This window comes from Pimephales promelas, chromosome 24, assembly GCF_988280905.1.
Source record: "Pimephales promelas chromosome 24, fPimPro1.hap1.1, whole genome shotgun sequence".
Taxonomy (NCBI): domain Eukaryota; kingdom Metazoa; phylum Chordata; class Actinopteri; order Cypriniformes; family Leuciscidae; genus Pimephales; species Pimephales promelas.
Window position 1 is genome coordinate 24,876,695 of NC_142792.1, and position 25,238 is coordinate 24,901,932.

The 25,238-nt window shown below is 37.9% G+C and overlaps 2 protein-coding genes across 2 annotated transcripts; one reads left to right on the plus strand and one right to left on the minus strand.

Moving 5' to 3' along the window:
* Positions 1 to 730: 730 nt before the first annotated feature.
* Positions 731 to 6,732, minus strand: LOC120485536 (uncharacterized). Its single transcript, XM_039681363.2, has 2 exons — positions 6,282 to 6,732; positions 731 to 2,581 (listed from the first exon to the last, which is right to left on the minus strand). The coding sequence occupies exons 1-2, from the start codon at positions 6,364 to 6,366 to the stop codon at positions 1,509 to 1,511; spliced, it is 1,158 nt and encodes a 385-aa protein (XP_039537297.2). The 5' UTR covers positions 6,367 to 6,732; the 3' UTR covers positions 731 to 1,508.
* A 2,690-nt stretch (positions 6,733 to 9,422) lies between these two features.
* LOC148969271 (uncharacterized) lies at positions 9,423 to 23,253 on the plus strand. Its single transcript, XM_089126905.1, has 4 exons — positions 9,423 to 9,505; positions 10,183 to 10,387; positions 19,399 to 20,860; positions 21,023 to 23,253. Exons 2-4 carry the CDS (start codon positions 10,219 to 10,221, stop codon positions 21,243 to 21,245), a joined length of 1,854 nt encoding a protein of 617 aa, XP_088983031.1. The 5' UTR covers positions 9,423 to 9,505; positions 10,183 to 10,218; the 3' UTR covers positions 21,246 to 23,253.
* The last annotated feature ends 1,985 nt before the right edge of the window (positions 23,254 to 25,238 follow it).

Here is a 25,238-nt window from a genome sequence, read left to right on the forward strand (position 1 = left end):
CCGGTCATAATCCATCACAGCCCAAACGCGCATCAGACCATACAAACTCAACATCCAGCCACGCAAGAAAACATTGAATATTACCAAGGTAATAAAATGCTGATGTGATTTGCTGCCCAAGAAACATTTCTGATTATTGTTAATGTTTTCTTTTTAAAAAGTCAGGATTCCTTGATGAATAGAAGAAGTTAAGCAAAACAAATGTTTAAACTTTTGTTTAAAAAAAGAACATTTTAAACGCATACTAACCTGAAATGACATATACTGTTTGATACAGTACAAATATTTTGAGTGTCTCTTATTTTCCAGTAAAGAACACTTGTCCCACATTTTTCTCTGAAGTTGGCAACCCTATTCACAAGTTGCAGATAACCATCAGCCACGACCAGTTGTAGCAATAAAATACATGTTCTTACAAGTATTCAAGATTATTTTATTAATCATCTGGCATGCGATGAGCTTCAGAACCTAAATTACAGGGCATTGATTGAAGGTCAGAATTACACGAGCAGATACTGCATACCATCGCAGATGATTCTTTAGCTTGGTCATCTTTAAATCAAAGGAGAAAACTACACATGCACTTATTTATTGTAAAAGCACTTTTAGGTAAGTTACCTTCCTACATATCAAATCTTTTAATTTATCACACAAATACCTACCAAACTAGGTCTGGCTCTCATCTCCGGCTAAAAGTCCCAAGGGCTCGGTCAGAATTTGGTAAAAGTGCTTTTTCTTTTTACGCCCCTTGGAGTTGGAATGATTTACAAAATGTATTGAATCTAGATGCACTCCCAACTCTGACGTCCTTTAAACGTCTCCTGCCCAATGTTTTAAAGGACAAGTGCAATTGTTTTTCTTAACTCGTTTTTATCCATGTTGTTTGTGATGTGTAAATTGTGGTATTTTATTCTGTGATTTTGTGTATGAAACTTCTTGTGCTGCCGTCTTGACCAGGTCTCTCTGGAAGAAGAGATAGTAATATCTCAATGTGACTTTCCTGGTTAAAATAAAGGAAAATAAATAAAAAAATAAAATGAGCTTATCACATTAAAAGGTGTCGTGAGGTTTTCACAGGCGAACTCGTACCATAATGTGTCAGTAACAATACAGAGAAACTTGTTAAAACAGCCAATCACACAAAACGCTCTTCCCAGCATCACTGGACATATGTACAAAATAACTAAATAAAAACATCTAACATCTGCTATAGCTGCCTACGAGAATAACACGCTACTTCCGCAGCAGCAAGGCCCGCAGTAATGGTGGCGCTGCTTTACTTCCGTGTTTCGCCGGATTTGTGTATTCACAGACACAAAAAAACTTAAATAGGGTGGTCTCACCTCTGACTGACTTTATCTGTTAGTGTGATGACAAAATATTTACACGATATTATCACAAGTGGACTCCCTCTAGATTGAATCTGCAGATGATTTTTAGAAATTGTTCAGTTTATTTTTTAGTTTGTTCAGTTTATCTCATCACACTGAGCAACACAGCAATTTCTTTCAAGTATGATATTGCAAGTGACGTTTAAGCTCTGTGTGATAAGTGAAACTCTTCTCGCACTGAAGACATGTGAAAGGCTTCTCTCCAGTGTGAAGCCTCATGTGAGTCTTTAGGTTTGCTTTAACTGTAAAACTCTTTCCACATTGAGGACAAGTGAAAGGTTTCTCTCCAGTGTGAACTCTCATGTGAGCCTTTAGGTTTCCTTCAACTGTGAAGCTCATTCCACACTGAGGGCAGGTGAAAGGCTTTTCTCCAGTGTGAACTCTCATGTGAATCTTGAGGATTGCTTTGCTTGAGCAAGTCTTTCCACAATGATGGCACATGACACAAGGCTTCTCTCCAATGTGAGTTATTACATGATTCTTAAGGTGATCGCTGTCTGTGAAACTACTTCCACACTGATGACATATAAAACAGTCCTCTATTGAGTGAATCCTCGTGTGGCAATCAAGGTTTACTTTACGTCTGAAACTCTTTCCACACTGATCACAGGAAAAAGGCTTCTCTCCAGTGTGAATTCTCATGTGGTCATTAAGAGACCCTTGATGTGTAAAACTATTTCCACACTGAGAGCACACATAAGGCTTCTCTCCAGTGTGAATTCTCATGTGGACTTTAATTGTTGATTTATGTGTAAAACTCTTTCCACACTGAGGGCAGGTGTAAGGACTCTCCCCAGAGTGAACTCTCATGTGGATTTTAAGACTTCCTTTTCCAGTGAAGCTCTTTTCACACTGAGGGCATCTGTAAGGCTTCTCTCCAGTGTGAATTTGCATGTGTTTTTTAAGGTTTCCTTTTTCAGTAAAACCTTTTCCACACTGTTGGCAGGTGTAAGGCTTCTCTCCATTGTGTATTCTCATGTGGACTTTAAGGTTTCCATGATGATTGAAACTCTTTCCACACTGAGCGCAGGTGAAATGACTTCTAGTTCCAGTCTTTTGAGCTCTTTTTTGAGAGGAAGTCTTTTCAGTCTGGGAGCAACTCAAAAAATCGTCTCCAGTTATAAAATCATGACGTTTCTCTTCCTTTACATCACTCAGTTCTTGACTCTCCTCTTTCAGAGGCATCAGGTCTAAGATGGAAAAAAGATAAATACAATTTTAACCACATGTTAATGCCACAAAGCAGTAGACATCAAAATATTCAGACCTACTGCCCTTACTATAGCAAAAGACCTTAAAGGGATACTCCACCGTTTTTTCCACAGCAAGTGCTTGGGAGGACTTCGACTCGGCGCATATTTATCTATGGACTTATCATCACTTTGGAGAGTGAGAGGGGGTAGAGGACTTTTCACGAGTTGCGCCGAGTCAAAGTGCTCCCAAGCACTTGCTGTGGTATTCCGCCATACAATATAGTTATCCATTTTACACGCTTAGAAAAGCGCAACATTTCATTTTGTGTCACCATCCTAGCTCGAGTAACTATATTTAAATGTGTTAAAAACGTGGAGCTGTTTGGTTGCTTTTCTGCTTGGCCCATATTGAATGAACTGGGCTAGTTAAGTGCAATCAAAGTGTCTGAGCAAAGCGCGCCAGAGCAATTGAGTGCACACACTGAGACGAAAGAGGTATATATCAACTGGAACTGAGAAAAATGACTTTTTAATTGACCCAAATTAATTATAGGTAGGACACTGCAAATCTGGCAATTCAACATGACATCATGACTTTTGCGTAAACGTACGCCACTTTCGAGTCAAGTGGCGTGTTATCTCTACGCATTTTGAGCTATCCACGTGTATGCGTGTATGTCTACGCCATTAACGTCCACGTCATTCCGCGTGTCCGTACACGCAGTCAAATCTCCAGTCATAAATGCCATTAACCCCAGTCACGGTTAAGTTTAGGGATGGGGTTGAGGTAAGTCATATCTTTTTTTACCTAGGATGGTAAGGGAACAGTCATAAATGCCATTAACCCCAGTGACGGTTAGGTTTAGGGACGGGGTTGAGGTAAGTCATATATTTATATAACGTTAAGTCAACGGCGTTCATAAACACGCTGAATTATGCGTCTTGATAGCACGCCAAAAATGGAAATACGAATTGGTGTGGCATACACACGCTACTTCATGAGATCAGTCTGGGGAATTAGATGTTTAAGTAATGAAAATTATCTGCATAAAAAATATTGAGCTCTAACTTTAGAATAGTGGTCAAGAGTCAAGTTTCTGTACTCTGTTTGTATTGTCAGCAAAAAGTGATAAGTCATGCCTAGGCAAAAGGCAGTAACTTCCACATTATCAATATTTGGTTGCCATTAACAAAATCATTATAGTAACACCTGTATAAAATACAAACTAGACTCCCCATAGACTTCAATACAAAATAATGGCAAAAACCAACGTCCGTACACAGCCGACAAGTGTAAATAACTTAAGAAATCACTTATATAAAACATGTCAAGTAATTATATGTCCACCCTGCCTGCCATAGAGCGTGAAAGATATGTTTTTTTATGCCCGTAATCAACTAGCCCAGGCCATCATCATCATAAATTCATAATATATACATTAAGGTTTTGTACTTTAAAAAACGAAATAAAATAATTCAGGGGCTTACCTGGTGACTCGATGAGGTACAATGTCCGGGTAAGACACCTTTGGCCACTGGGTGGGGTTGTTACACCAATTTGACGCTGGTAGAATAAAGGGACGTGTTTTTAAATTGGCCAAATTAAGTTTGTGTATGTATCTTTCATGCTCTACGGCAGGCAGGGTGGACATATAATTACTTGACATGTTTTATACAAGTGATTTCTTAAGTTATTTACGCCTGTCGGCTGTGTACGGACGTTGTTTTTTGCTGTTATTTTGTATTGAAGTCTATGGGGAGTCAAGTTTGTTTTCCCCCAGAAGTGGGCGTGAACCTATTCAGAGACATGACGCAACGCTGGTTGTACGTTACATTAAAAGACTGAAGTTGTCTTTAGCTATCCACAAGTTTCCGAGGGGCGCTCCTGTAAAAAATAAAGTGGGTGAAACTTCCGGTGAGGCGGCGGAAGTAGCATTCCAATGGTATTTTGTGTGTTAATTAGCGAAGAGGCTAGCTGTTTTTCGGAGAATTATTTTACTATTTAAAGACGCAAATCTTTATGAGAGATGGTGTTACGGAGTTCAGGGACAACGTGTGCTGTTCGCGGTTGTATGTATAACCGGACTAAACTAGTTCAGTGGCTTAAACGTGATTGTTTTGAACATAAGCTGAAAACGAAATCAAAGTGATCCTGCCAGAGCCCGTCTCTGATCCTGCCAACGACTGTAGTTTCCATCACCTCCCAAAAGACGACGAATCTTCCTGTGTACATTTGTTTAAATTCTTAATATTCTATAAACTCTCTCAGCATGTGTTTGGCTGTTCTCTACTGATGTTGCACCTAAACTCAGGATCAAAGCCTGTGTTGACAGAATACCAAATGTGCCAGTTAATGTATTCAAGCAGCACACTCATTTATAATTTTGAATAAACTCCAAAGCACAATGACTAAGTGTGTATTTTTTTATTTTAATTATCAGCTCGCACAACTGTCTGTCACCATACCTTGATGAGTATTGATTATTAATAATGTTATTATAATACTCCCAATCAACTACTGTGGAGGGTAAAGGTACTGTTATTTCACCCTTTTGAATTTCGTTGAGGTTGTGTTCCCACATCGTTAGCTAGTTTCCCAGATAGCAAACTGACATTGAATCAACGTGGAAATATGACATCGAAACAATGTTGATCTGACATTGTTTTGCTCATCGAATTAACGTTGAACCAACGTCAGATGCGTCATTCTTTCAAAACTAACGGAAAATCAACTTGAAATCAACGCGTTGTTTCAACGTTATGAAAGCAAACCAATTTTCGATTTCATTTAGCTTTGAAGAATGCCGCGTCTGACGTTGGTTCAACGTTAATTCGATGAGCAAATCAACGTTGTTTCAATGTCAGGAGAGACGTCGTTTCCACGTTGATTCAATGTCAGTTTGCTGTCTGGGTTGGATCGCTTTAACTTGAATGACTGTCAACTGTTGAATGAACGAGTGTCAAGCATGTCAAATCGCGCTTTGTTTACTTCCAACCGGAAGTCGCGCCCACTTTTGACGCAAGGCCTCATGGGGCGTAGGAAACTTGTGGATAGACCATTTCACAAGATGTAAACAACACTGGTCCAGAAGCACTTCCTGTTTCAGTATGTAACGGTTTTCTTTATTTCACATGTAAAGAAACCATCTTAAAGACGTTAAAACATCTTAAAGTTTGTTTAACATTTTGATTCAGTTTTAAATGTTCTGTTGGTTGTATTTTATCCCAGCTTTTATGTAGTGTTAAAAAACTGAAACAGGAAGTGCTTCTGGACCAGTGTTGTTTACATCTTGTGAAATGGTCTATAGGTCCATGGCGTTTATAGTTTGTAAACATTTCACTGTATTCACCAGTATTTTACATTAACGTAATAAAATAAAAAATTCTCAAAAGCTCAATTTTTCGTGTAGCATATTTTTTAAGCCATGTAGCAAACATTTTCCACATTTCTTGAAAAATTACTTAATTACTTTTTAAACTGTTTAACCGATAGTATTAATCAGTCAAAAGTTTTACTATCGGTTAATGGTTATGAACATCCCTACTGTCCACATGACACAACCTGCTTTAAGTTAAAAATTAAAAAACGCTTCAATCAGGACACTCATATGGCATTCTTCAAAATCATCATTTCTGTAGAGCTGGACATTTTAATAATGATCAAAAGACTGAATTCAGCTTTGAGAATGAAACCAACCTGTTTGTGTCTCAGTATTTTCTTGTTTCACACTGAATGTTTCTTCAATCTTCATGTCTTCAATCTCCTCTTTAATAAATGCCATATTTATAATATAGTGTCTTGTGGATCTCAGTCACTTCACCAGGAGTTTTTCTGTGTTTCTGGACACTCTGTCATAAATTAAGATTACATCACTACGAAGTAACTGAATTCGAGTTTACGATAAATCGATTCACCATATAAGCGGTGAAATGAGACGCATCTTTTCTGTTACTCATGGATGCGCTTTACTGACAACAATAACGTTCATTAATGTTAGATACGGCATCACAATGTTACATTCGATAATAAATTATTAATTTTAAATGGCTTGTAAAAGCTATAAAGCCGATTGAACAGTTGTATCATTAAAATACTTAAATTGCTAAAAACACAAACCTATCTTCAGCAGTCTCAATAGATTTAGAAGCAAGACGCAACCTTATGACGTCATATCACAAAATCAAAATAAAAGTCATATCCAGATATGAACAATGATGTGCTTAAAATATTAAGGGAGGGGAAGGGTACTCTTGTTTACACATAAAAGTCAGTGCCTTTTTCTATTATTAAAATGTGGATAAAATAAATCAGTTTGAAAGTTTTTTCTTTGTACAAATGGCAATGTTATAAAAAATTATCCCTATACGTGAAAAGACTAATAATAATGCTGTATTATGTATGCCAGACAAGTAGTTGCAATGTCATTTTGTAAAAAAAAACTCATATGCCTATAGACATGCTTAATGTATCATATTTTTTTAAACATTTTTTTATACAATTTTCAGTCTAAGAATGTTAATACAGTATTATTACTTTGTCTTCTGGGTAAATCTTCACAAAGCCAGAATCATTCACTGTTATCGCATTTTAAGAATGTTCTCCTCTCTCTGAAATAAAGTCCCTTTTTACTTCCTTTAATGAAATGTCAAAACATTTGAACACAAAGGCTTTGAACTTTCATCCTTGAGTGTCCATCCATCGCATTCAATAAACCATATATGAATATATGATCCTTGTAAGGAAGCCTTTAATTAAAAAAAGCCTATAGACTAAACACGTAATAACCCAGATAGCAAACTGACATTGAATCAACGTGGAAATATGACATCGAAACAACGTTGATCTGACATTGTTTTGCTCATCGAATTAACGTTGAACCAACGTCAGACGCGTCATTCTTTCAAAACTAACGGAAAATCAACTTGAAATCAACGCGTTGTTTCAACGTTATGAAAGCAAACCAATTTTCGATTTTCATTTAGCTTTGAAGAATGCCGCGTCTGACGTTGGTTTAACGTTAATTCGATGAGCAAAATCAACGTTGTTTCAATGTCATGAGAGACGTCGTTTCCACGTTGATTCAATGTCAGTTTGATGTCTGGGATACCAAGAATTTATATCGAATTTTATACTCCATGGTTATAGTAAAGAAACGTTAGTCACAAAAACAGACAAAACAGACACCCCTCATTGTGTTTATGCTTCTTTTTCAAATTATATTAAATAAACATAACTATATATAAAATTACATCTAAACGTATTGACGTTTTGTTTCAAAGATGGGAGGACAATAAATTTGGAAGACTCTGCCATAATCCTGTTTTCCTCAGTTTTATAAACACATTAATCGATACTCTTGCGGACACATCGATGCATCTAAACTTAGGGATGGCTGACGCCAAACCGATGTCCCAAAGCTTATTGAGATCCCGAAGCACAGATGTTTCAAAACACTGACCTGAAGTGTGATTCAAAACACCCATGTCACGTGACTCTGGCTAAATGAATCTTCGGAGTGTTTCACAAGTGTTTCGACAAGTGGCATGGTCTGCCGAATCAGTGTTTGATTGACAGGTTCGGGAACAGACCACACAATCGCACATCTGTATAAAAGTCAAGTCAACACATCTTGACCTCATGGGCTTTTGTGAGAGGAGTTTGATTTTGAGATAGATGATTTTTGGTGATACAGTGACATGGGTGTTTTGAATCACACTTCAGGTCACTTTATTTGCGCTGGTGTTTCGAGCACTTTAAAAGCACTGGTGTTTTTCGAGTGCGTTTGGCCAATCAGTGAACACTAATGTCACTGGTAGTTCCTATAGTGCTGGTTTAGACTGACTCTGAAATAGTTAATTTAGTTCCTCCAAAAGGAGTTCCTAGAAGTAAAATCTTTCCTAGTTCCTGCGGTGCGAACACGCCAAAAACCGGGAACTTACGCCTATAGTTCTAGGAACTATGAAAAGGTTCCTTCAATGTAAAAGCCCCTAATAAAAGCAGCAGCAGCGTAGCAGATCTAATCCACCAAGAACAAACATACAACATTGACATACCCATTACCATGCCAATCACTCATGACACTCACAGAAATGTATTGATTGCCTAGTCCTAATGTTACTTGGATTTAAGTTGGTATTAAAGGTTATGATAATCAACTTTACTTTGATTTCTTTGAACATGTCAGTAGAAATCTGAAGTCGTTTACAAGTACAAATTCCCCCGAGTGCATGACAAGTCCGAGTTCATTCAAAATGGACCCGATCCAAGTTCAAGTACTCCTCTACAATTTAGACAGATTTGACAACTTGTTTAATCAAGTTTTTGAACAGAATTGGCTTGAAAGAGTGATTCATTTGTGAATGGAGTTTGGAATGAACTATATGGAATTTGTAACTTGTATTGCTAGCATAACAAAGTAATATATTATGTCTCCTAGGGGCAAGACATAATATACAAAAGAAAATTACAAAAGGCAAACCAAAAGTAGCAGGGAAAACACAATAACTTAGAAGATACATTTTACAGTACATTTTAGAAGATAGATTTTATTGTTACAGGGTAACAATAAAATAGTAGAATTCGTCAAAGAGGCCCACAACCCAAACAAAAGAAAATAATAATAAAGTGTTATGATTAGCTGAAAAAAAAAAATCATTCAAGAGGTATTTTCCATCAGAGAGACCCAAGGCCAAAAAACATAACAAAATTATACAGAAATATAACTAACCTATCATAAAGAAAACATAATAAACTTTACCTAACTATACATAAGACAGGTTGATATAGATCAGGTTAATATTTAGCTAAATGATTTGCATGTGAACTCGTCCGTGTGAACTCGACTTTTATTTTGGTATGGAAATGTGACGTCATAAGGCTGCGCCGCGAACCTGCATATGTTGTGATTCGACTGAAGAAAGGTTAGTGGTTTTAAGCATTTAAGTTGTTTAAATCAATTTTAAATGTTTAGTCAAGTTTATAGTTTTTATACGTGATGCACAACGTTTATGTATTATTTAATGTAACATTCTAATGCTTGATTTAACGTTATTGATTTGAGATGTTTTTTGCGAGTAAAGTGCGTTCACACATGATTCACGAGTAACATAAAATGTGCGTCTCATTTCTCTCTTTATGTAGTGTATAAGTACATCATAAACGCGAATTTAGTTACTGGCAAAGACTAGTGATGAAGAAACTGAGTTTTTTGAAACTCCGACTCATTTGAACCAAATGATTCACTGATTCGAATCGCTCGAATGGCCGCGCGCTGTCGAGTCTGCTGGTCAAAACCAAACAGTGTAAAACGAGAAAACAAACACGGTGTGTAATGACAACTTTAACAAACAAACTGCGAATGTTTTTCTTTAAGTGTAATCTACAATTAAATACTAAATGTAAATGACATACTATATTTTGTTCTTTTATTAACTTGCAACACTGAGTGTTTTTTGTTGTTTGACTAATCAGGCCATTAACCATCACTCTGCCTGCTAAACTAGGGAGCTGATTGAGATAAACACAGATATTTAGTTTGGATGTTACGTTTTGTCAATTGTTCTCATTGTTAAACATGACAATATGTCCAAATACACAGAAAAACTCCTGTTGAAGCAACTGAGATCCACTTCAGATGGCGTTTATTAAAGAGGAGAGTGGTGAAATGAAGATTGACGAAGCGAGCAGTGTGAAACAAGAAGATACCGAGGAACAAACAAAGATGGCGTTTATTAAAGAGGAGAGTGGAGACATGAAAATTGAAGAAACATTCAGTGTGAAACAAGAAACTGAGACACAATCAGGTTGGTTTCATTCTTAAAGCTGAACTCAGTCGTTTGATCTTTCCTAAAATGTCCAGCTGTACAGAAATTAATCCTATTTTTGAATAATGTCATTCAGGTATCTTGATTAAAGCGTTTTTTTTTTTGTTTTTTTTTTGCATGGAGCAGTTTGCTTCAAGTGGTCAGACATGTTGAGGTCATACCAGGCAAATTTTGTGTAACATTAAATCCAATATCAACTTCTGAATTGGAAACCATGAAAAACAATCATTTCTATCACTTAGCCTAACTATACAAAAGGCAACGTATCAGGCAACGCATAGCCTACTGCATGTATGTTCGGTATATATTTATAACAAAACTAAATATAAAACACAACCCTGCCTCTTTTCGTTTAAATTTTAAAATATGAAACATATTCCAGGTAATATGTAATGTATTGCATATCGCATTGGTACAAATGTTGCAATAAACAACATTATAGATATATATATATAAGATAGATCTTGTAATAAAATAAAAAATAACTATCTCTTAAAAACTATCTCTTTTTGTTGAATTTCAGTTTTATCAATAATAGCCATTATACAAGTATAAGTAAAAGGTACAAAAACAGTAAAGCTTTAATAACATAAAGCAAACAATTCTGTCAAATATACAAATTCAGCGCTCAAATATATGAAGCTTCACTTAGCCTTCTGCCAAAACTATTGGGCAGGGAATGAATTATAGATTCACGAGACCAAAGATCGCCTGTTAGGTCCACACAAGACGAATTATATATCATGTTTCATCACTACAAATACGTCAGAGTCAGCGGGAAACATCAGAATGACTAGCCGAGGAAAGGCTGTTCCAGGCGGGGTGCACGAGCGACAAATTTTGTCTTTGTTTTGGAATACACCAGCTTATTCATAACCTTAAGGCTAACATAAAAACATATTTTTTTTATTTCAGGGGGCTTTAAGATTGTTATCAGCAGAAATAAGATTTTGTAATATCAGTGTTGTATAACACAGATTACAGGACCGTTATCTGTTTAGCTAGATAACTTAAATCTTGCTCAACCCTTTGTGTTCTCACTGGTCTGATTAGAGCGTTCAGTGCATCACGTGATCAACTGCTAAATTCAGATGCGATTTGGCTAGCACTGAGCCAGAGACAGACACGCTTAAATTTGACGCTTGTCACATTTGAGGGGTGACAGGATTCTTCAAATCCTTGATTTGATTAAATTTTTTATTCTAAGGTTCGATTCTCGATTTCTACTTTATTTTTAAAGCCGAAACCGGCCAATCAGGATGCTCTCTGTCTTACATGCGCTTCGTTAGGCACATTAGGTCTCTTGCTCTCTCCCTCTCTGCCGTGTGTGCAATACGGTTTGGAGCACAGTTTTTTCTGGCTCAGCCTGCACGCTCGCTCTTGCTCGCTTACACGTAAAGCACACACTTAAGATCAACATAACTCACTGGAAATCCAAAAAACTTCCACACTTGCAACTTAAATGAAAGAGGAGGGGGTTCAAGTTCTCTCGATGGGTCTCCAGTATCTTTTGAATGGGTGTAGCTAAGTTCGAGGAGGTTGACCATGGGGCTGGGCGATAAAACGATAATGATGATTATCGCGATATAATTTTTCCTCGATAAAACAATATCAAGAGTTTGATACATGTCCGATAATTTTTATTCGGGAAAAAAGCGAAACGAAACTCATTTGCCACACAGACCATTTATCCACTTGGCTCAAAGTCTAAACGGCCGTGCTAAGAGCTTGAGAAGAGCTTGAATGCAGCGAAGAACACAAAACCAGTTTAAAGGCAGATGAAACAGCGCTGACAAACAGGAGAAACATTGGGTCTCATTCATGAAACATTCGTAAATATACGAGACGAGTAAATATGAGAGTGATTTGAGCGTAAAGAGACCTTCCCGAAAACTCTTCTCCTGATTCACAAATACTTCGTAAACGTCAGATGTGATGGTGAAATGTGTGTGTGTGTGTGTTAATGAATTCCAACCAGTCGTAAATGTGATGCGCGTGCACGTTCATTCTCAATTACCATAAATCCCGCCCATTATATCCGACTGACATCTATATATAGGCATATAATAACATGAATGCGAATGAAAAAGAAAGATTTCTCGGATGCAGAAATTGAAGTTTTCAGGGTGCAAACAGCGCGCTTTTCGGCGCCTCACGCTTTTTTCACGTCAGTTTGGGTGACTTGTGTGAATCGTGCAGATCCGAAGAGGGGGGGGGATTATTTCACCAACATTTATTTGGATTGCCTCCACCAAACAAATAGGAAATAAGCAAATCAGAACACTGCGCGCCAAAACATCAGTATGCGCGCAAGTGTGAACCAGTAGTGTTTCTTCCACTAGCTCGTGGCCGTCAAGGGGCTGCGCGCGAGGATGGCATCGAGCGCGCTCACTGTGCAGAAACGCACCCACGCGTGGCATTCTGTCTGTGTATACAGTTTTTTTGCTCTCGTATCCTATGCGCGAGATTTGAGACTAAATAAAAGCCGTATGAAAACTTTTCAGAATGCCGCAAGCGCACCGGATTTCATGTTACAAGCAGCGCCGCCGCTCCCCCCAGACAGCAAACTGACATTGAATCAACGTGGAAACGACGTCTCTCATGACATTGAAACAACGTTGATTTTGCTCATCGAATTAACGTTGAACCAACGTCAGACGCGGCATTCTTCAAAGCTAAATGAAATCGGAAATTGGTTTGCTTTCATAACGTTGACACAACGCGTTGATTTCAAGTTGATTTTCCGTTAGTTTTGACAGAATGACGCGTCTGATGTTGGTTCAACGTTAATTCGATGAGCAAAACAATGTCAGATCAACGTTGTTTCGATGTCATATTTCCACGTTGATTCAATGTCAGTTTGCTATCTGGGCCACCATCGCGCATGTGTGTAGGGCACAAGTGCTGAGGGGGCACTAAAAATAGCCTAATGAAAATCAATCATCAAACTTCTTGTTATAATCCGATTCAGTGCGTTCTTAATCTTCAATCCGCAGCGACGCCGAGCAGAGAGAACGTCAGAAACTGAGGACAGGGTGTGTGTGTGTGTGTTCTGGTTCTGAGCCTCATTGGCCTGTCACCGCTCGTCAATGTCAGAATATTTGAGATGACCAATCAAATCAAAGTAGGCGGGCTTTATGTTCACAGACGCTGAGCGCAAATGTTAACAGTACAACTCGATGGTTCAGTGTCTGGTCAAGTGCGAGATAAGATGTAAGTAGCTAAAATTAACTTTATATATTTGACAGTTTTTTTAGGTCATAAATGTTAAACGAATGACAAAAAATAATTTGTCAAACTAATATAGTTTTTGTCTAATTTCGCCATTTTGAACTGAAAATAGGCCTATGTAACGTAGTTTAGGCTACTGTCATTGTGAGGGGACAAGAAACATGAACAAAGCTGTTTTCATCATGTTAGGCACAGGATATAATATAAATTGTATAAATTGTAGCCTTTAGTAAATTTTAAAAAGCCAACTTTAGGAGGGCAAGATAAAAACAAAGAGAAAAAAAGTGTGATGCTGATATGAACTATAATGGACTTTTGTGAATTGCGGTGTCCCGTGAGTGTAACTATACCTCTGCGTTTACATGTGATGTGAATGTACATCGCGTTGTACAGTATGTTGAGATGAAGGTACCCGAATTGAACTGATAGAATGCACGATAGCCTATTGTAATTTTTCTTCAAAAGCAGATAGTGGAGCAATTTTAATCGTCCACGATCAAAAACCGTGAGACACACGCACACCCCTAGTTGGAAGTTTAAGTTGCTGGCGCTCATGCTTCGTTCATGGTCGTCACGTGCGCATAGGAAACACACCATCCAATCGGCAAGGCTCATCGGCAGAAATATTCATATCGGCCGATGCCGATGATGGTCATTTTAAGCTTTTATCGGCCGATACCGATGTTGTCCCGATATCATCGTGCATCCCTAGCTTACACTACTCTCACCGCCTGATTTATGAAGCTCTGCGTACCTTTGAAATCCAGGTGTACGCAATACCTGCCCTTGATAAATCCCGCGGCCAAAAATGTCATTAGAATAACACGCCCCTAAATATTCAAGTCTCCGCTCCCCCCACGCCCTCATTTTACGCCATGGACACACGGAAGACGGCAAAGAAGAGAAACTTCTCCGACGTGGAGCCGAAATGACCTATCACAATGCATTATTTTACAGCACGTCTTTTGAAATTAGCATTCAATTTCGAATCACGTCACATTTATAATAGTGATGATGATGTGATGTGAAGGCAGATTTTTGCAACAAAGTTGTATAAACCAGAGTGTTAATTGTGTTTTTAAACTACTCTTTAAATTTATGTTCAGTAACATCTGTTTTTTTTTCCTTTTTTTTCTTATGCAACAACCACATTTTTATTTGGTAAAAAGTAATATTCTGACTGTTTGAGTTGCATTCAAATTAACCATTGGTCATTCAGTATCATGCATTTAGATCATGATAACCACAGATAAAACCAGGTATAGCCTATAACTTAGCTCCTCACTATCATGGCATAACTTTGTTTTCTGTATTTTTTGAATGAAAAGCAATAGCCTGACAGCTAAATACATTATTAAATACTGTACTTATATTCCATTAGTCATAATACATTGTCAACATTAATAATATTATACAATTCAATATGTATATCCCACATTTCATGGTGCAGTTAATATTACCAGGCTAACCTTACAGTAAATCCATGGTAGGCTAAATGGATTCAGTATCAATTTAGATTCTGACTGTATCGTTGCATGCAGTGTTTCTCCTTTTTGTCAGCGGTGTTTAATCTGCCTTTAAACTGGTTTAAACTTGACATTTGTGTTCTTCGCTGAACTCAAGTGCTTCTCACTGGATCTCGTGAGCAAAACGATCAGAGGCGCGTCTGTGTGAGCTCGCGCTCCGCTCAATGCACTGCCGTTTGGACTTTGAGCCGAGCGGATAAATGCTCCGCACGGTTTAAATGAGTTTCGTTCCGCTTTTTCGACGCATAAATATTATCGAACATTTGTCGACCTCTTGATATCGTTTTATCGAGGAAAATTATATCGCGATAATTATCGTTATCGTTTTATCGCCCAGCCCTACGCTTATTGTTATTTAGAAGAAGGATGTCGTTATTATTATTTGTATTATTATTATCATTTAAAAGAAGAAGACTGTATTTTTTATTATTTTGTCAGTCGTGCCGTACTCCAACGTCCATATTGATAAATCTCAAAGTCACCGTGGTTTTGGGTGTACGCAAGGTGTAGGCTGGAAATTTGGTATACGCACTTTTGATAAATGAGGGCCATTGTGCGCAACGATGCAGTCAGAAAGCTTTTCCGTCTACAAATTCCAATCATTTACTATTACCAGATTTACTGTTATGTTAGCCTAGTAATATTAACTGCACCATGAAATGTGGGATATACATATTGAATTGTATTATATTATTAATGTAGACAATGTATTAAAGGACTAATGGAATATAATTACAGTATTTAATAATATATTTGCGCCACTGTTTTTCATACAAATACCAAAAACCATAAAGTTGCATTTTGCCATGATAGTAAGGTGCTGTAGGGCTATGCCTGGCTTAATCTGTGGTTATCATGATCTAAATGCATGATACTGGATACATGACCAATGGTTAATTTTACTAAAACTCAGATATATTACACTTTACCAAATAAAGTTGAGGTAGTTAATTTTTTTACAGATGTTACTGATTTTGTTAATGAACATAAATTTAACTCCTTAAAAACTCTTTAAATCTGTATCCTAACTCAAGCTAATACTACTGTCAACTCACTGTCAAATATGCGTTTTGAGAAACATGTAATATTAATACTGCAATACTGCACTGCAAACTGTGTTGAAGATACGTGCCATATTGAAGTCAGGCAACAAAAACCTGTTTCAAAAATTTTAAACAATATCCCCCATTAGCACATGTAGAAAATAAGAAATGCATATTTCTATTAAGAAATTTATTGTAAGGAAATATGACAAATGTGTGAATGTTCCACCTGAGATTTGTGAAATGTTTGTTCACCTATTTGTCATGATATTATCTGACAATAAAGACTAGTTTAAAACCACAATTAACGCTCAACTTTCACTTGGGAGCTAAAATCTGCCTTAGAACTTGAAATAAATAAAAATGTGACATTTATCGTGATCATTATCGATATCAACTGATATAAAAAAAATATTGTGATAATTTTTTTGGCCATATCGCCCAGCCCTAGTTGACCATAGTAGGGCTGAAACGATTAGTCGAAATTGTCGACAAATATCGTTGTTGTCGAGTAGTCGTTTGATCTCACTTGACCTAATGTAAGGGCGTGCAGCCGTGCAATATCACAATTTGACCGCTACGGCACTGTGGCGCTAGAGTGTAATGCAGCCGTTTACAAATGCTATAGAGAGCCTAAGTCCCTCCCCTTCCTGTCGACCACCATGGGACCTTATTTCGGAAAAATATTGTATGGTAGTCAATGGCGAGAGACAAATAATATTTTGATCTCGTTAAAATTGTGCCCTGAATTACACATATGATGTTTGTCAATTTAGAAGATTTTAAAGTAAAGAAAGTCGCCGTTTGATGTGAAACCTCTGAGGTATAAGGCTGTGAAAATACGTAATTACAAAGACTACAAACCCCAAAGGCGCACATTTTCTCAATGAATGAAGCTAACTTTACTGAGGCTAATGTCTGTCATTGTTTCTATAGTCTTACGTTATAATCGTGACGTTACGCCGTCATACCTGAGTGTTTTGTATCAGACTGCACACACACGAGCAGCGGATCTTGCTCGTTGTTTCGCTTCCTTGGGAGATGTAGTTCATTGAGCGATTTTCACATAAAACTAAATGTTACTCTTCTGTTTTATGACAAACTGGGACATTTTTGACTTTCAGAATTATCTTTTAAATTGATAAACATCAAATGTGTAATTCAGGGGACAGGTCAGACGGAATAAAAAGATAAGTTGTCTCTCGCCATTGACTACCACACATATTTTTTCTGAAAATAAGTTCCCATGAGCTGGAAGCGGAGGGGCAGGACTTCTATTGCGGAAAAAGAAAAAACAGCGCGAATTATGACGGAGGGCAAACGAATCCGAACTAGCAAGGTTTGGGAAAGTTTCACAAAACTTAAAACCAACAATGCTGTCATGTGCAATACATGCAAGGCGGAACTTGCTTTTAACTGGAGCACAACATGCATGTTGGAGCACTTAAAGAGGAAACATCCCGGCAAAAGAGGAGCCGTTGAGAATTGAGTGTTCTCCACCTGGAGCTAACGTTAATTAACTAGTGGTGGTAACATAAATCTCTTTATTAGATAATGCAATACTACTTATAATAGTAATAATATTATCAATAATAAAATAATTACAGTAATGTGATGATTTATTTTGCATAGAATAAAGCTTGATCGAGCTTAGGAGTCAGGGCTGTTTTCATTATTGTAACACTATTAGGTATTATAGTCTTATCACTTGCCTGTATTTTGTTCCATAATCATGAAGACTTACAAAAGGAGATGTTCGGAATAATGTCATGGCAGTTACTTTTTCTTTTTCATACTGTATTAAAAGGTGAATGAGAACATCTCTGTCAGCTCAATTGTCATGTAAAAAAAGATTGTAATTTTATATTTATAATAATGGTTTGCAGATTAATATTTTACCATTTTTGTGTCATGAAGTAAATTACCCTTTTTCAGTTTCAGTTCTATGAAAAGCAGTGGGCCTATTAAACGATGCTTTGAGAGCATTTGTATGTGATTTAAGTTGGACTTTAAGATCTGAAAACTTAAAGATAATGACCTGTTTAGCTGGCTCAAAGTTCATTAAAACAACTATTTCAAAACCTGAACTCATTTTCTTTTTTTTATATTATGTATAACTCAATGTTTTAACTAATTGAAAAAGCTGAATAATCATTCCAAACTTACTGATTAGCCGGCAAAATAATCGACGATTAGTCGATTAATCGGTCTAAATAATCATTAGATTAATCGATTATCAAAAGAATCGTTTGTTGCAGCCCTAGACCGTAGACTCGCAGCACTTCAACGTGCATTTTTTTTTTTACGCTTGGCACACCGACCGGACGTGACGGCATCGACAAATTTAATTTTTTAATTTGAAGTTCGAGATTGTGAATTAATTTCGGTAGGTGACACCCTTAGTCATATATCAGAACCATTCAGTGTTCACTGGCCACTTACTTTTATGTATTTTGGTAGAAGTGATGAATTTATGTGTTGTAAAACCATCAGATCTGATTATCTTAATTACGGAGCAAACTAACATGGTGTTGTGTTACAGACCAACTAACATGATCATTGTAACGCAGTTCATTGTTATGGGAATGAGGCGGTGGGAAATGGCAAACGTAATAACGTAAAATCAATAAAACAACATAACGAAAGTAAATGCAGCAGTCCCTCATGGACGACTGCCGCCACACGTAATAAAACACAACATAAAGTTCAGGCCTGGTCCTCTCTCTTCCTTCACTGTCGTCACTCCTCCTTTTTTGCTTCTGTTCCTTGAGAGATACGAGACCGGTGCGTTGTGCAGGTGTCGCTCATCATCAATCACGGCACCGGCCTCTCGCCCTTCTCTGATTGAAGTAAAATCTTTCTTGAAGTAAAATCACTAAAAGCCGTCCTTCCGCTAGAAAAAAAATAGTCCCTGAGCGTGAACAGCAACAACGTTCCAATTTGCAAAAATGCATGAAAGCTCAAATAAAAACAACACAGAACCACAGTGTTGCACAGCCATCAATAGAACCGTTGGGTGAGGCGGTCGTAGCCGTGTTTTATCATTAATAAAGCACAGCTCTTGACCAATCAGAATCAAGGATTCGAACTAACCGTTTTATAATGAGTGGTAATTAGTGTTTAATGGATAGATGGGCATATTTCACAGCAGAATACACACTAAATGTTTATTTTTATTTATTTTTTTAAGATTCCTGTGATGACACTGAGGATGATACCATTGGAGGAAGAAAGAGGAAGTGTAAAAGCCAATGGAAGTATGCGCAGAAAAAGAGAAGAATGATGGGACAACCCTATGTTGGGATAAGCAGGAAAGAAGTGGTTCACATTGAGCCCCGGGTGATGGGACCCAGATGTCAGTCGGCTGCATGTGTAAAATCCTCCAAGCTTCACTGCAGTACAATTGGAGAAGCAGACAGGGAGAACATTTTTAAATGTTTTTGGGAGAACATGAACTGGGAACAGAAAAAAATGTATGTACGTGGTTTGGTAGACGTCGTCCCTGTAAAGAGGAGAAGGGGGTCTGACAATTCAAGAAGGTCATCAACTCTTATTTTCTCTTTAAAAGTTGATGGACAGAGAAGGAGGGTTTGCAAGAGTTTGTTTTTGGCAACACTTGGAATAGGGGCATGGTCTGCCCTTAACTGGGCGCAAGACACGGGAAATACACAGCAGAATGCAGCATCATACCACAGACATGAGGCTCATGAGTTCATGAAGAGTTTTCTACAGAATCTCCCTAAGGTGCATTCCCACTTCTGCAGGTCGTCAACATCGAAACAGTATCTGGAGCCTGTCTTTCAGTCCATGTTGAACCTGTATAAAGTCTACCATCGTGCTGCTGAGGAAAAGATGCTGAGACCCTTCTCAAGGCAGATGCTCTTAGAAGAATTTAAGCAACAGAACCTGAGTCTTTATCATCCAAAGAAGGACCAGTGTAACACTTGCTGCTCCTTCAAGGCTGGTAACTTGCCAGACAATGAGTGGAAGATGCACTGTCTTAAAAAGGAAGAGGCCTTTGCAGAAAAATTGCAGGACAAAAATGATGCGAGTGACAAGACTATGGTTGTCTGCATGGATTTGCAAGCCCTCCTCCTCTGCCCCAGATCGAATGTGTCGGCTCTTTACTATAAGGCAAAACTCGCCGTCCACAACTTTGCGATTTATAATATATCTACTGACGACACTACTTGCTATGTCTGGCATGAAGGTGAGGGAGCTCTTTCTGCCAGTGAGTTTGCATCCTGTGTCACTGATTTCCTCTCTGAGCATAAGGAGCATACGAAGTACATTTTGTGGTCTGATGGGTGTGAGGACCAAACCCGCAATTCTGTGTTGGCCAATGCTCTTCTGAAGTTTTCCACTGAGAAGAAGAAAGTAGTCATTCAGAAGTTCCTGGAGAAGGGCCACACAGAGATGGAATGTGACTCAGTGCACAGTGTCATCGAGAGACGTCTGAGAAACCAGGAAATTTATGTCCCAGCTCAATATGTTGCTCTGATGAAAAAAGCGCGGTCCAGGCCCAACATGTATAAAGTCAAATATGTGGACCATAACTTCTTCCAAGACTTCACCAAACTCAGGCTCTGCAAGTCTATCCACCCAGGGGTCAAACTCGGTGACCCATCTGTCCATGATATCAGTGCAATCAGGTACTGTAACTTTCAAACCAACATCATGTATTTTTGATGTGAGCAAATGTGAGTTTTTGAGAAACAGGTAACATACAAAACAAACTATAATGATAATGTAGGTCCTTCAAATGGTGGTGGTGTTATTCAAACTGTAAATGTTTTCTCTTTTTACATTATTAGGTACAACACTAATGGCAAGATGGACTTCAAGATCCAGCACTCGGCTGATTGGACTCCATTTTCAAAGCAGCAACTACAACGCTCCACCTCCGCCTCACTTGCAGTCACTCCACTCTATACAGAGAGCCTAAAGATAAGGGAGATGAAATACAGACACCTCCAAGACCTCAAGGAGGTCATACCAAAGGATTTTCACAGCTTTTATGACAATCTAAGACACTAGGAAACATAAGCACACACACACCCTATACACAAAATGGTGTAGATACATTTTTCATGTTTACTGGTTGGTAGTTGTTATTATTACATCATCACTTAAAAACAATTTTATTACACTGACATATTAACATTCCTGAACACAAATGGCACTAAATACTAATTGAACAAAGCAATATTAAAGGGGTCATATGATAGTTTATCAAAAGAACATTATTTTGTGTATTTGTGGTTTTAGGTTTTAAAAAAAGTCTCATTTTAAACGTACTATACATTATTGTTGCTCCTCTGTGCCCCGCTTTTCTGAAACACGCCGATTTTTACAAAGCTCATCGTTCTGAAAAGCGTGCTGTGCTCTGATTGGCCAGCGATTCAGTGCATTGTGATTGGCTCGAGAAACTTAAGCGTGTGACGGAAATGTCACCGACACCACTTACCATATTAGTAAAATCAATCAACCAGACCAGAACATGTCAGATTGGTAAGATTTTATTTTATTTAGGACAGAACTACTCATTACTGATAATTACTTGTTCAAAACTCACGTTTTAATAATAGTCAGTATCAAATTCTTAAAATATGTAAACAAACTTACAGGCTGTGTCTGTGACCTTGTAGCGACTCTCAGGTTCTGGAAACAGTCCTCTGAAAATTGGACTTTTTATGTCCTAATTATGTCCTCTTTTTGAAGGCTAAACAAAGTAGTTTGGCTTTCACAATAAAAAACAGCATGCCGTCGGCAACAATAATACAGCGAGAGTTACCCTTCTTTCTTTGCTATACAGTTTAAACTCTGCCCCCACATACTGACTCAGATTTGTGGAGGAGTGTTTGAACGAAGCGTTTTAGGAAGGTGTGACTGAGTCTTAAAGGTATAGTGGAGGATTTTCTTTTTCCGGGTGGGTAGTCTATACTATTGGTCCACCTAAGTGTCAATCATTCTGGTGATATGTTTACGTAAGGCCGTCGTAGGCTACGTGCTCATCCCTATGTAGTTTTCACTTTCAGGTGTATTATGTCGGAGTTACGGTTTCAGCCATTCCTTTGAAAATGGCTGAGGGTCGAAAGAGAAAAAATGTATACGAAGTGTATGATAAGAAGAGAAAGGCCATAGAATATAGAAACAAGACCAGAGAGATTTTGGGTTAATATCACACGCTGGCGTGCGCTAAAAGCACAGGTTGGGCTTCTCACGGATGCCGCAGTCGCGAAGATTCTACCAGACAGGTAAAGTTTGTCATGCTATTTGGAGAAATCCATTTAAAATCACTAGTAAAAGTTAATGCAAGCTACAATGCTAGCCCTGGCACGAGTCATGCACCACATAGACACGGTAAACATCTCAATTTGTCTAAAGTAGCCTTTTGACCAAAATGGTAAATGGTATCACGCTGAAATATTCTAAAATCTTGTGTGCATATTCTAAAACCTTGTGTGTTTATTATTACACAAATGCAACAAGCTACTTCTCCATATGCAACTATGTATAAAAATAACGTATTAACAATGAGTGATATTAGGTTAAGGACCAACGTAATAGCACTGCTTATATGTTGCCATGTAACGTAATTGCGATTTGCAAAATAGTTTCCTCAGAACGTATTTCGTGTGATACAGGGTTGCACATCATGTCTTGAGTCCTCGGTCACTCAATCGATCAGTATAATAAGTAAATATTTGACATGTTGTCTTTTTTATGAATATTTTTGAGTTAGTTTAGAATTTGCAACATAATTGCGCAAGGCGTAATAGACGTTCCCTCTCGGGAGCAAGAGTGTTGTGTTTGTGCATGTGCATTTTTTTAAAAAATTGGAGAGGGCGGGTCTTCTCTAAAATTCGGAAAGATCCTCCGCTATACCTTTAACTTTCACAAAGAGTATCTCTTTCGGTTTGACACTGAGCTTTGTAAATCTGCAGATCTTATACATGCACAAACAGCTGCATAATGACCCCTTTAAAGTCATGTCAACACCTGATCACTAATGAAATAATAAAAAAAATATCCTGCTACTACATCTCAACTTTTTACTGCTTCTGTCTAAAATTGTTATTCTTTTAAAGGGCTTTAGTGAGCAAATAAAACAGCCAGTAACTGGAATATATGTTTTAAATCAAACTTTTTTGTATCATTTTAAATTTAAAGACAAACTGTGCACCAAAGGAAAGATCTGTTGTGACTTTTACATCTGTCAAGCTCCATTGTAAAGTAGCATCTGAAGTTGATCTAGGATGAGTGTTTCGTGTCTGGAACTCCATGCAGAAGCAACACGTGGGGATATTCTTCACATTAAGACACAACGTCAGTGTGAGGAACAAAACTCTTGATGGATCTTTAGTACCGGATGGACTTTTACACTGTTGGCAGGTATTTGTAACTGGTCTGCCCTCCTGCAGCTATTTTTTTTTTTTTGAAAGCTTGATTTTAGCTCTATTTAAATATTAGACAACAAGTGAGTGACCAATGACAAGTCTTGTCTTTTAGGATTGTCGTACCATAAACATGTCATTATAATATTATACCAGCTAAAGTATCATGGTACTGTATTAACTTCATAAAGAGAAATCTTTTGCGTCTCTGTGACAAGTATTTACTGAGTTGCAGTTCGTTTTTTGGACGCGTTCACTGATTGCTCTAACTACATCCCTTTCTGTAGAGAAAACTCTCTGCAGAGATCCTGATTCCTGGGATAATCAAATAGTTCCATGTTAGCTTGGCTAGAAAGGGGAAATGGCTTATTAGCACACCACCAGAGAGAGGGTCCTCCGTGAGAGACGAGGATTGTGCACTACTGCCAGTTGTTGCTTCAGTCTTACTGTCTGCTTTCTTTAGTTGCACATTTTTCTTTGTAATCGCTTATAATCATTTGCAAGGTGGGAGGGAGTGGATCCCTCTGTGAGGTAGCCCACTCTTTGAATATGAGAGAGCTGGAGGTAAAGGATCAGGAGCAGGCTCTCTTTCTAATGCCAAAGGAGTGGTACCTCATCCACTGAGATGTCAGGTGCCACATTTAAAGACTTCAGGGTCAGGTTCAGTATATTTTTCATGGTCCTAAACCTCTCTTCCTTCGTTTTGCCCTCATCCATATACACCTTTTTTTCTTGATCCTTTTGGCCAAGCAAATCAATTGGCAGGTGTTCTTTTTTTGCCACTGAGTTTTCTTCTTTGGTATCTGACAACTATACTAATACTACTGCTAATAATAATAATAATTAATGAATAGAATGTACATTTCCTAAAGAAATTGAGAGTGGACTCTCCGAAGTCCGAACGAAGTCTTTTGCATTTTACAATGGGTGAATCTCAATTTGTCACTGGTGATTGTGGTTTGAACCATTCTTGATCCAACAACAAATTGATGCATTTAATTATATCAAGTGCTGAGAGAAAAGGCTATAAATCTCCTCCTCCAACATCCTCACACGCAATATATTGCCTACTTGCCGAGACTCCTTATGTGTACAGATGTGACATAATGACGCAAAGACATGCTCAAATCTCCCGTGGAAATCCACCAGTACCACTGGAATTAAAGGGTTAGTTCACCCAAAAATGAAAATTAAGTCATTAATTACTCACCGCCATGCTGTACCAACCCCGTAAGACCTTCGTTCGTCTTCGGAACACAAATGAAGATATTTTTGAGAGGTGGATCACTGCTACATAGGCTGCCTAATGGATCGAAATTTGACGGCCCAGAAAGTCATTGAAGAAAATGTTTAAATATTCCATGTGACTACAGTGGATCAAGTAAAAGTTTATCAAGCGACGAGAATACTTTTTGTGCGAAAATAAAACAAAAATAATGACTTTATTCAACTATTCCTTTTCTTTCTTGTAGGCCTGAGATGAGAGTTCAAGAGATTTCCACGACGCATGCGCGAGAACAACGTTATTTTTCTTCTACTTTCCTGCGCAAGTGTCGTGGAAATCTCTTGATATCTCGTCTCAGGCCCAGAAGGAAGAAAAGGAATAGTCAAATAAAATCATTATTTTTGTTTT

Coding starts and splice junctions, on each gene's coding strand:
- LOC120485536 (XM_039681363.2), bottom strand. CDS start 6,366: ATGGCATTTATTAAAGAGGAGATTGAAGACATGAAGATTGAAGAAACA. Junction 2,582..6,281: donor AAATACTGAGACACAAACAG/GTTGGTTTCATT, acceptor TTTCCATCTTAG/ACCTGATGCCTCTGAAAGAG.
- LOC148969271 (XM_089126905.1), top strand. CDS start 10,219: ATGGCGTTTATTAAAGAGGAGAGTGGTGAAATGAAGATTGACGAAGCG. Junction 10,388..19,398: donor AGAAACTGAGACACAATCAG/GTTGGTTTCATT, acceptor TATTTTTTTAAG/ATTCCTGTGATGACACTGAG. Junction 20,861..21,022: donor CATGATATCAGTGCAATCAG/GTACTGTAACTT, acceptor TTACATTATTAG/GTACAACACTAATGGCAAGA.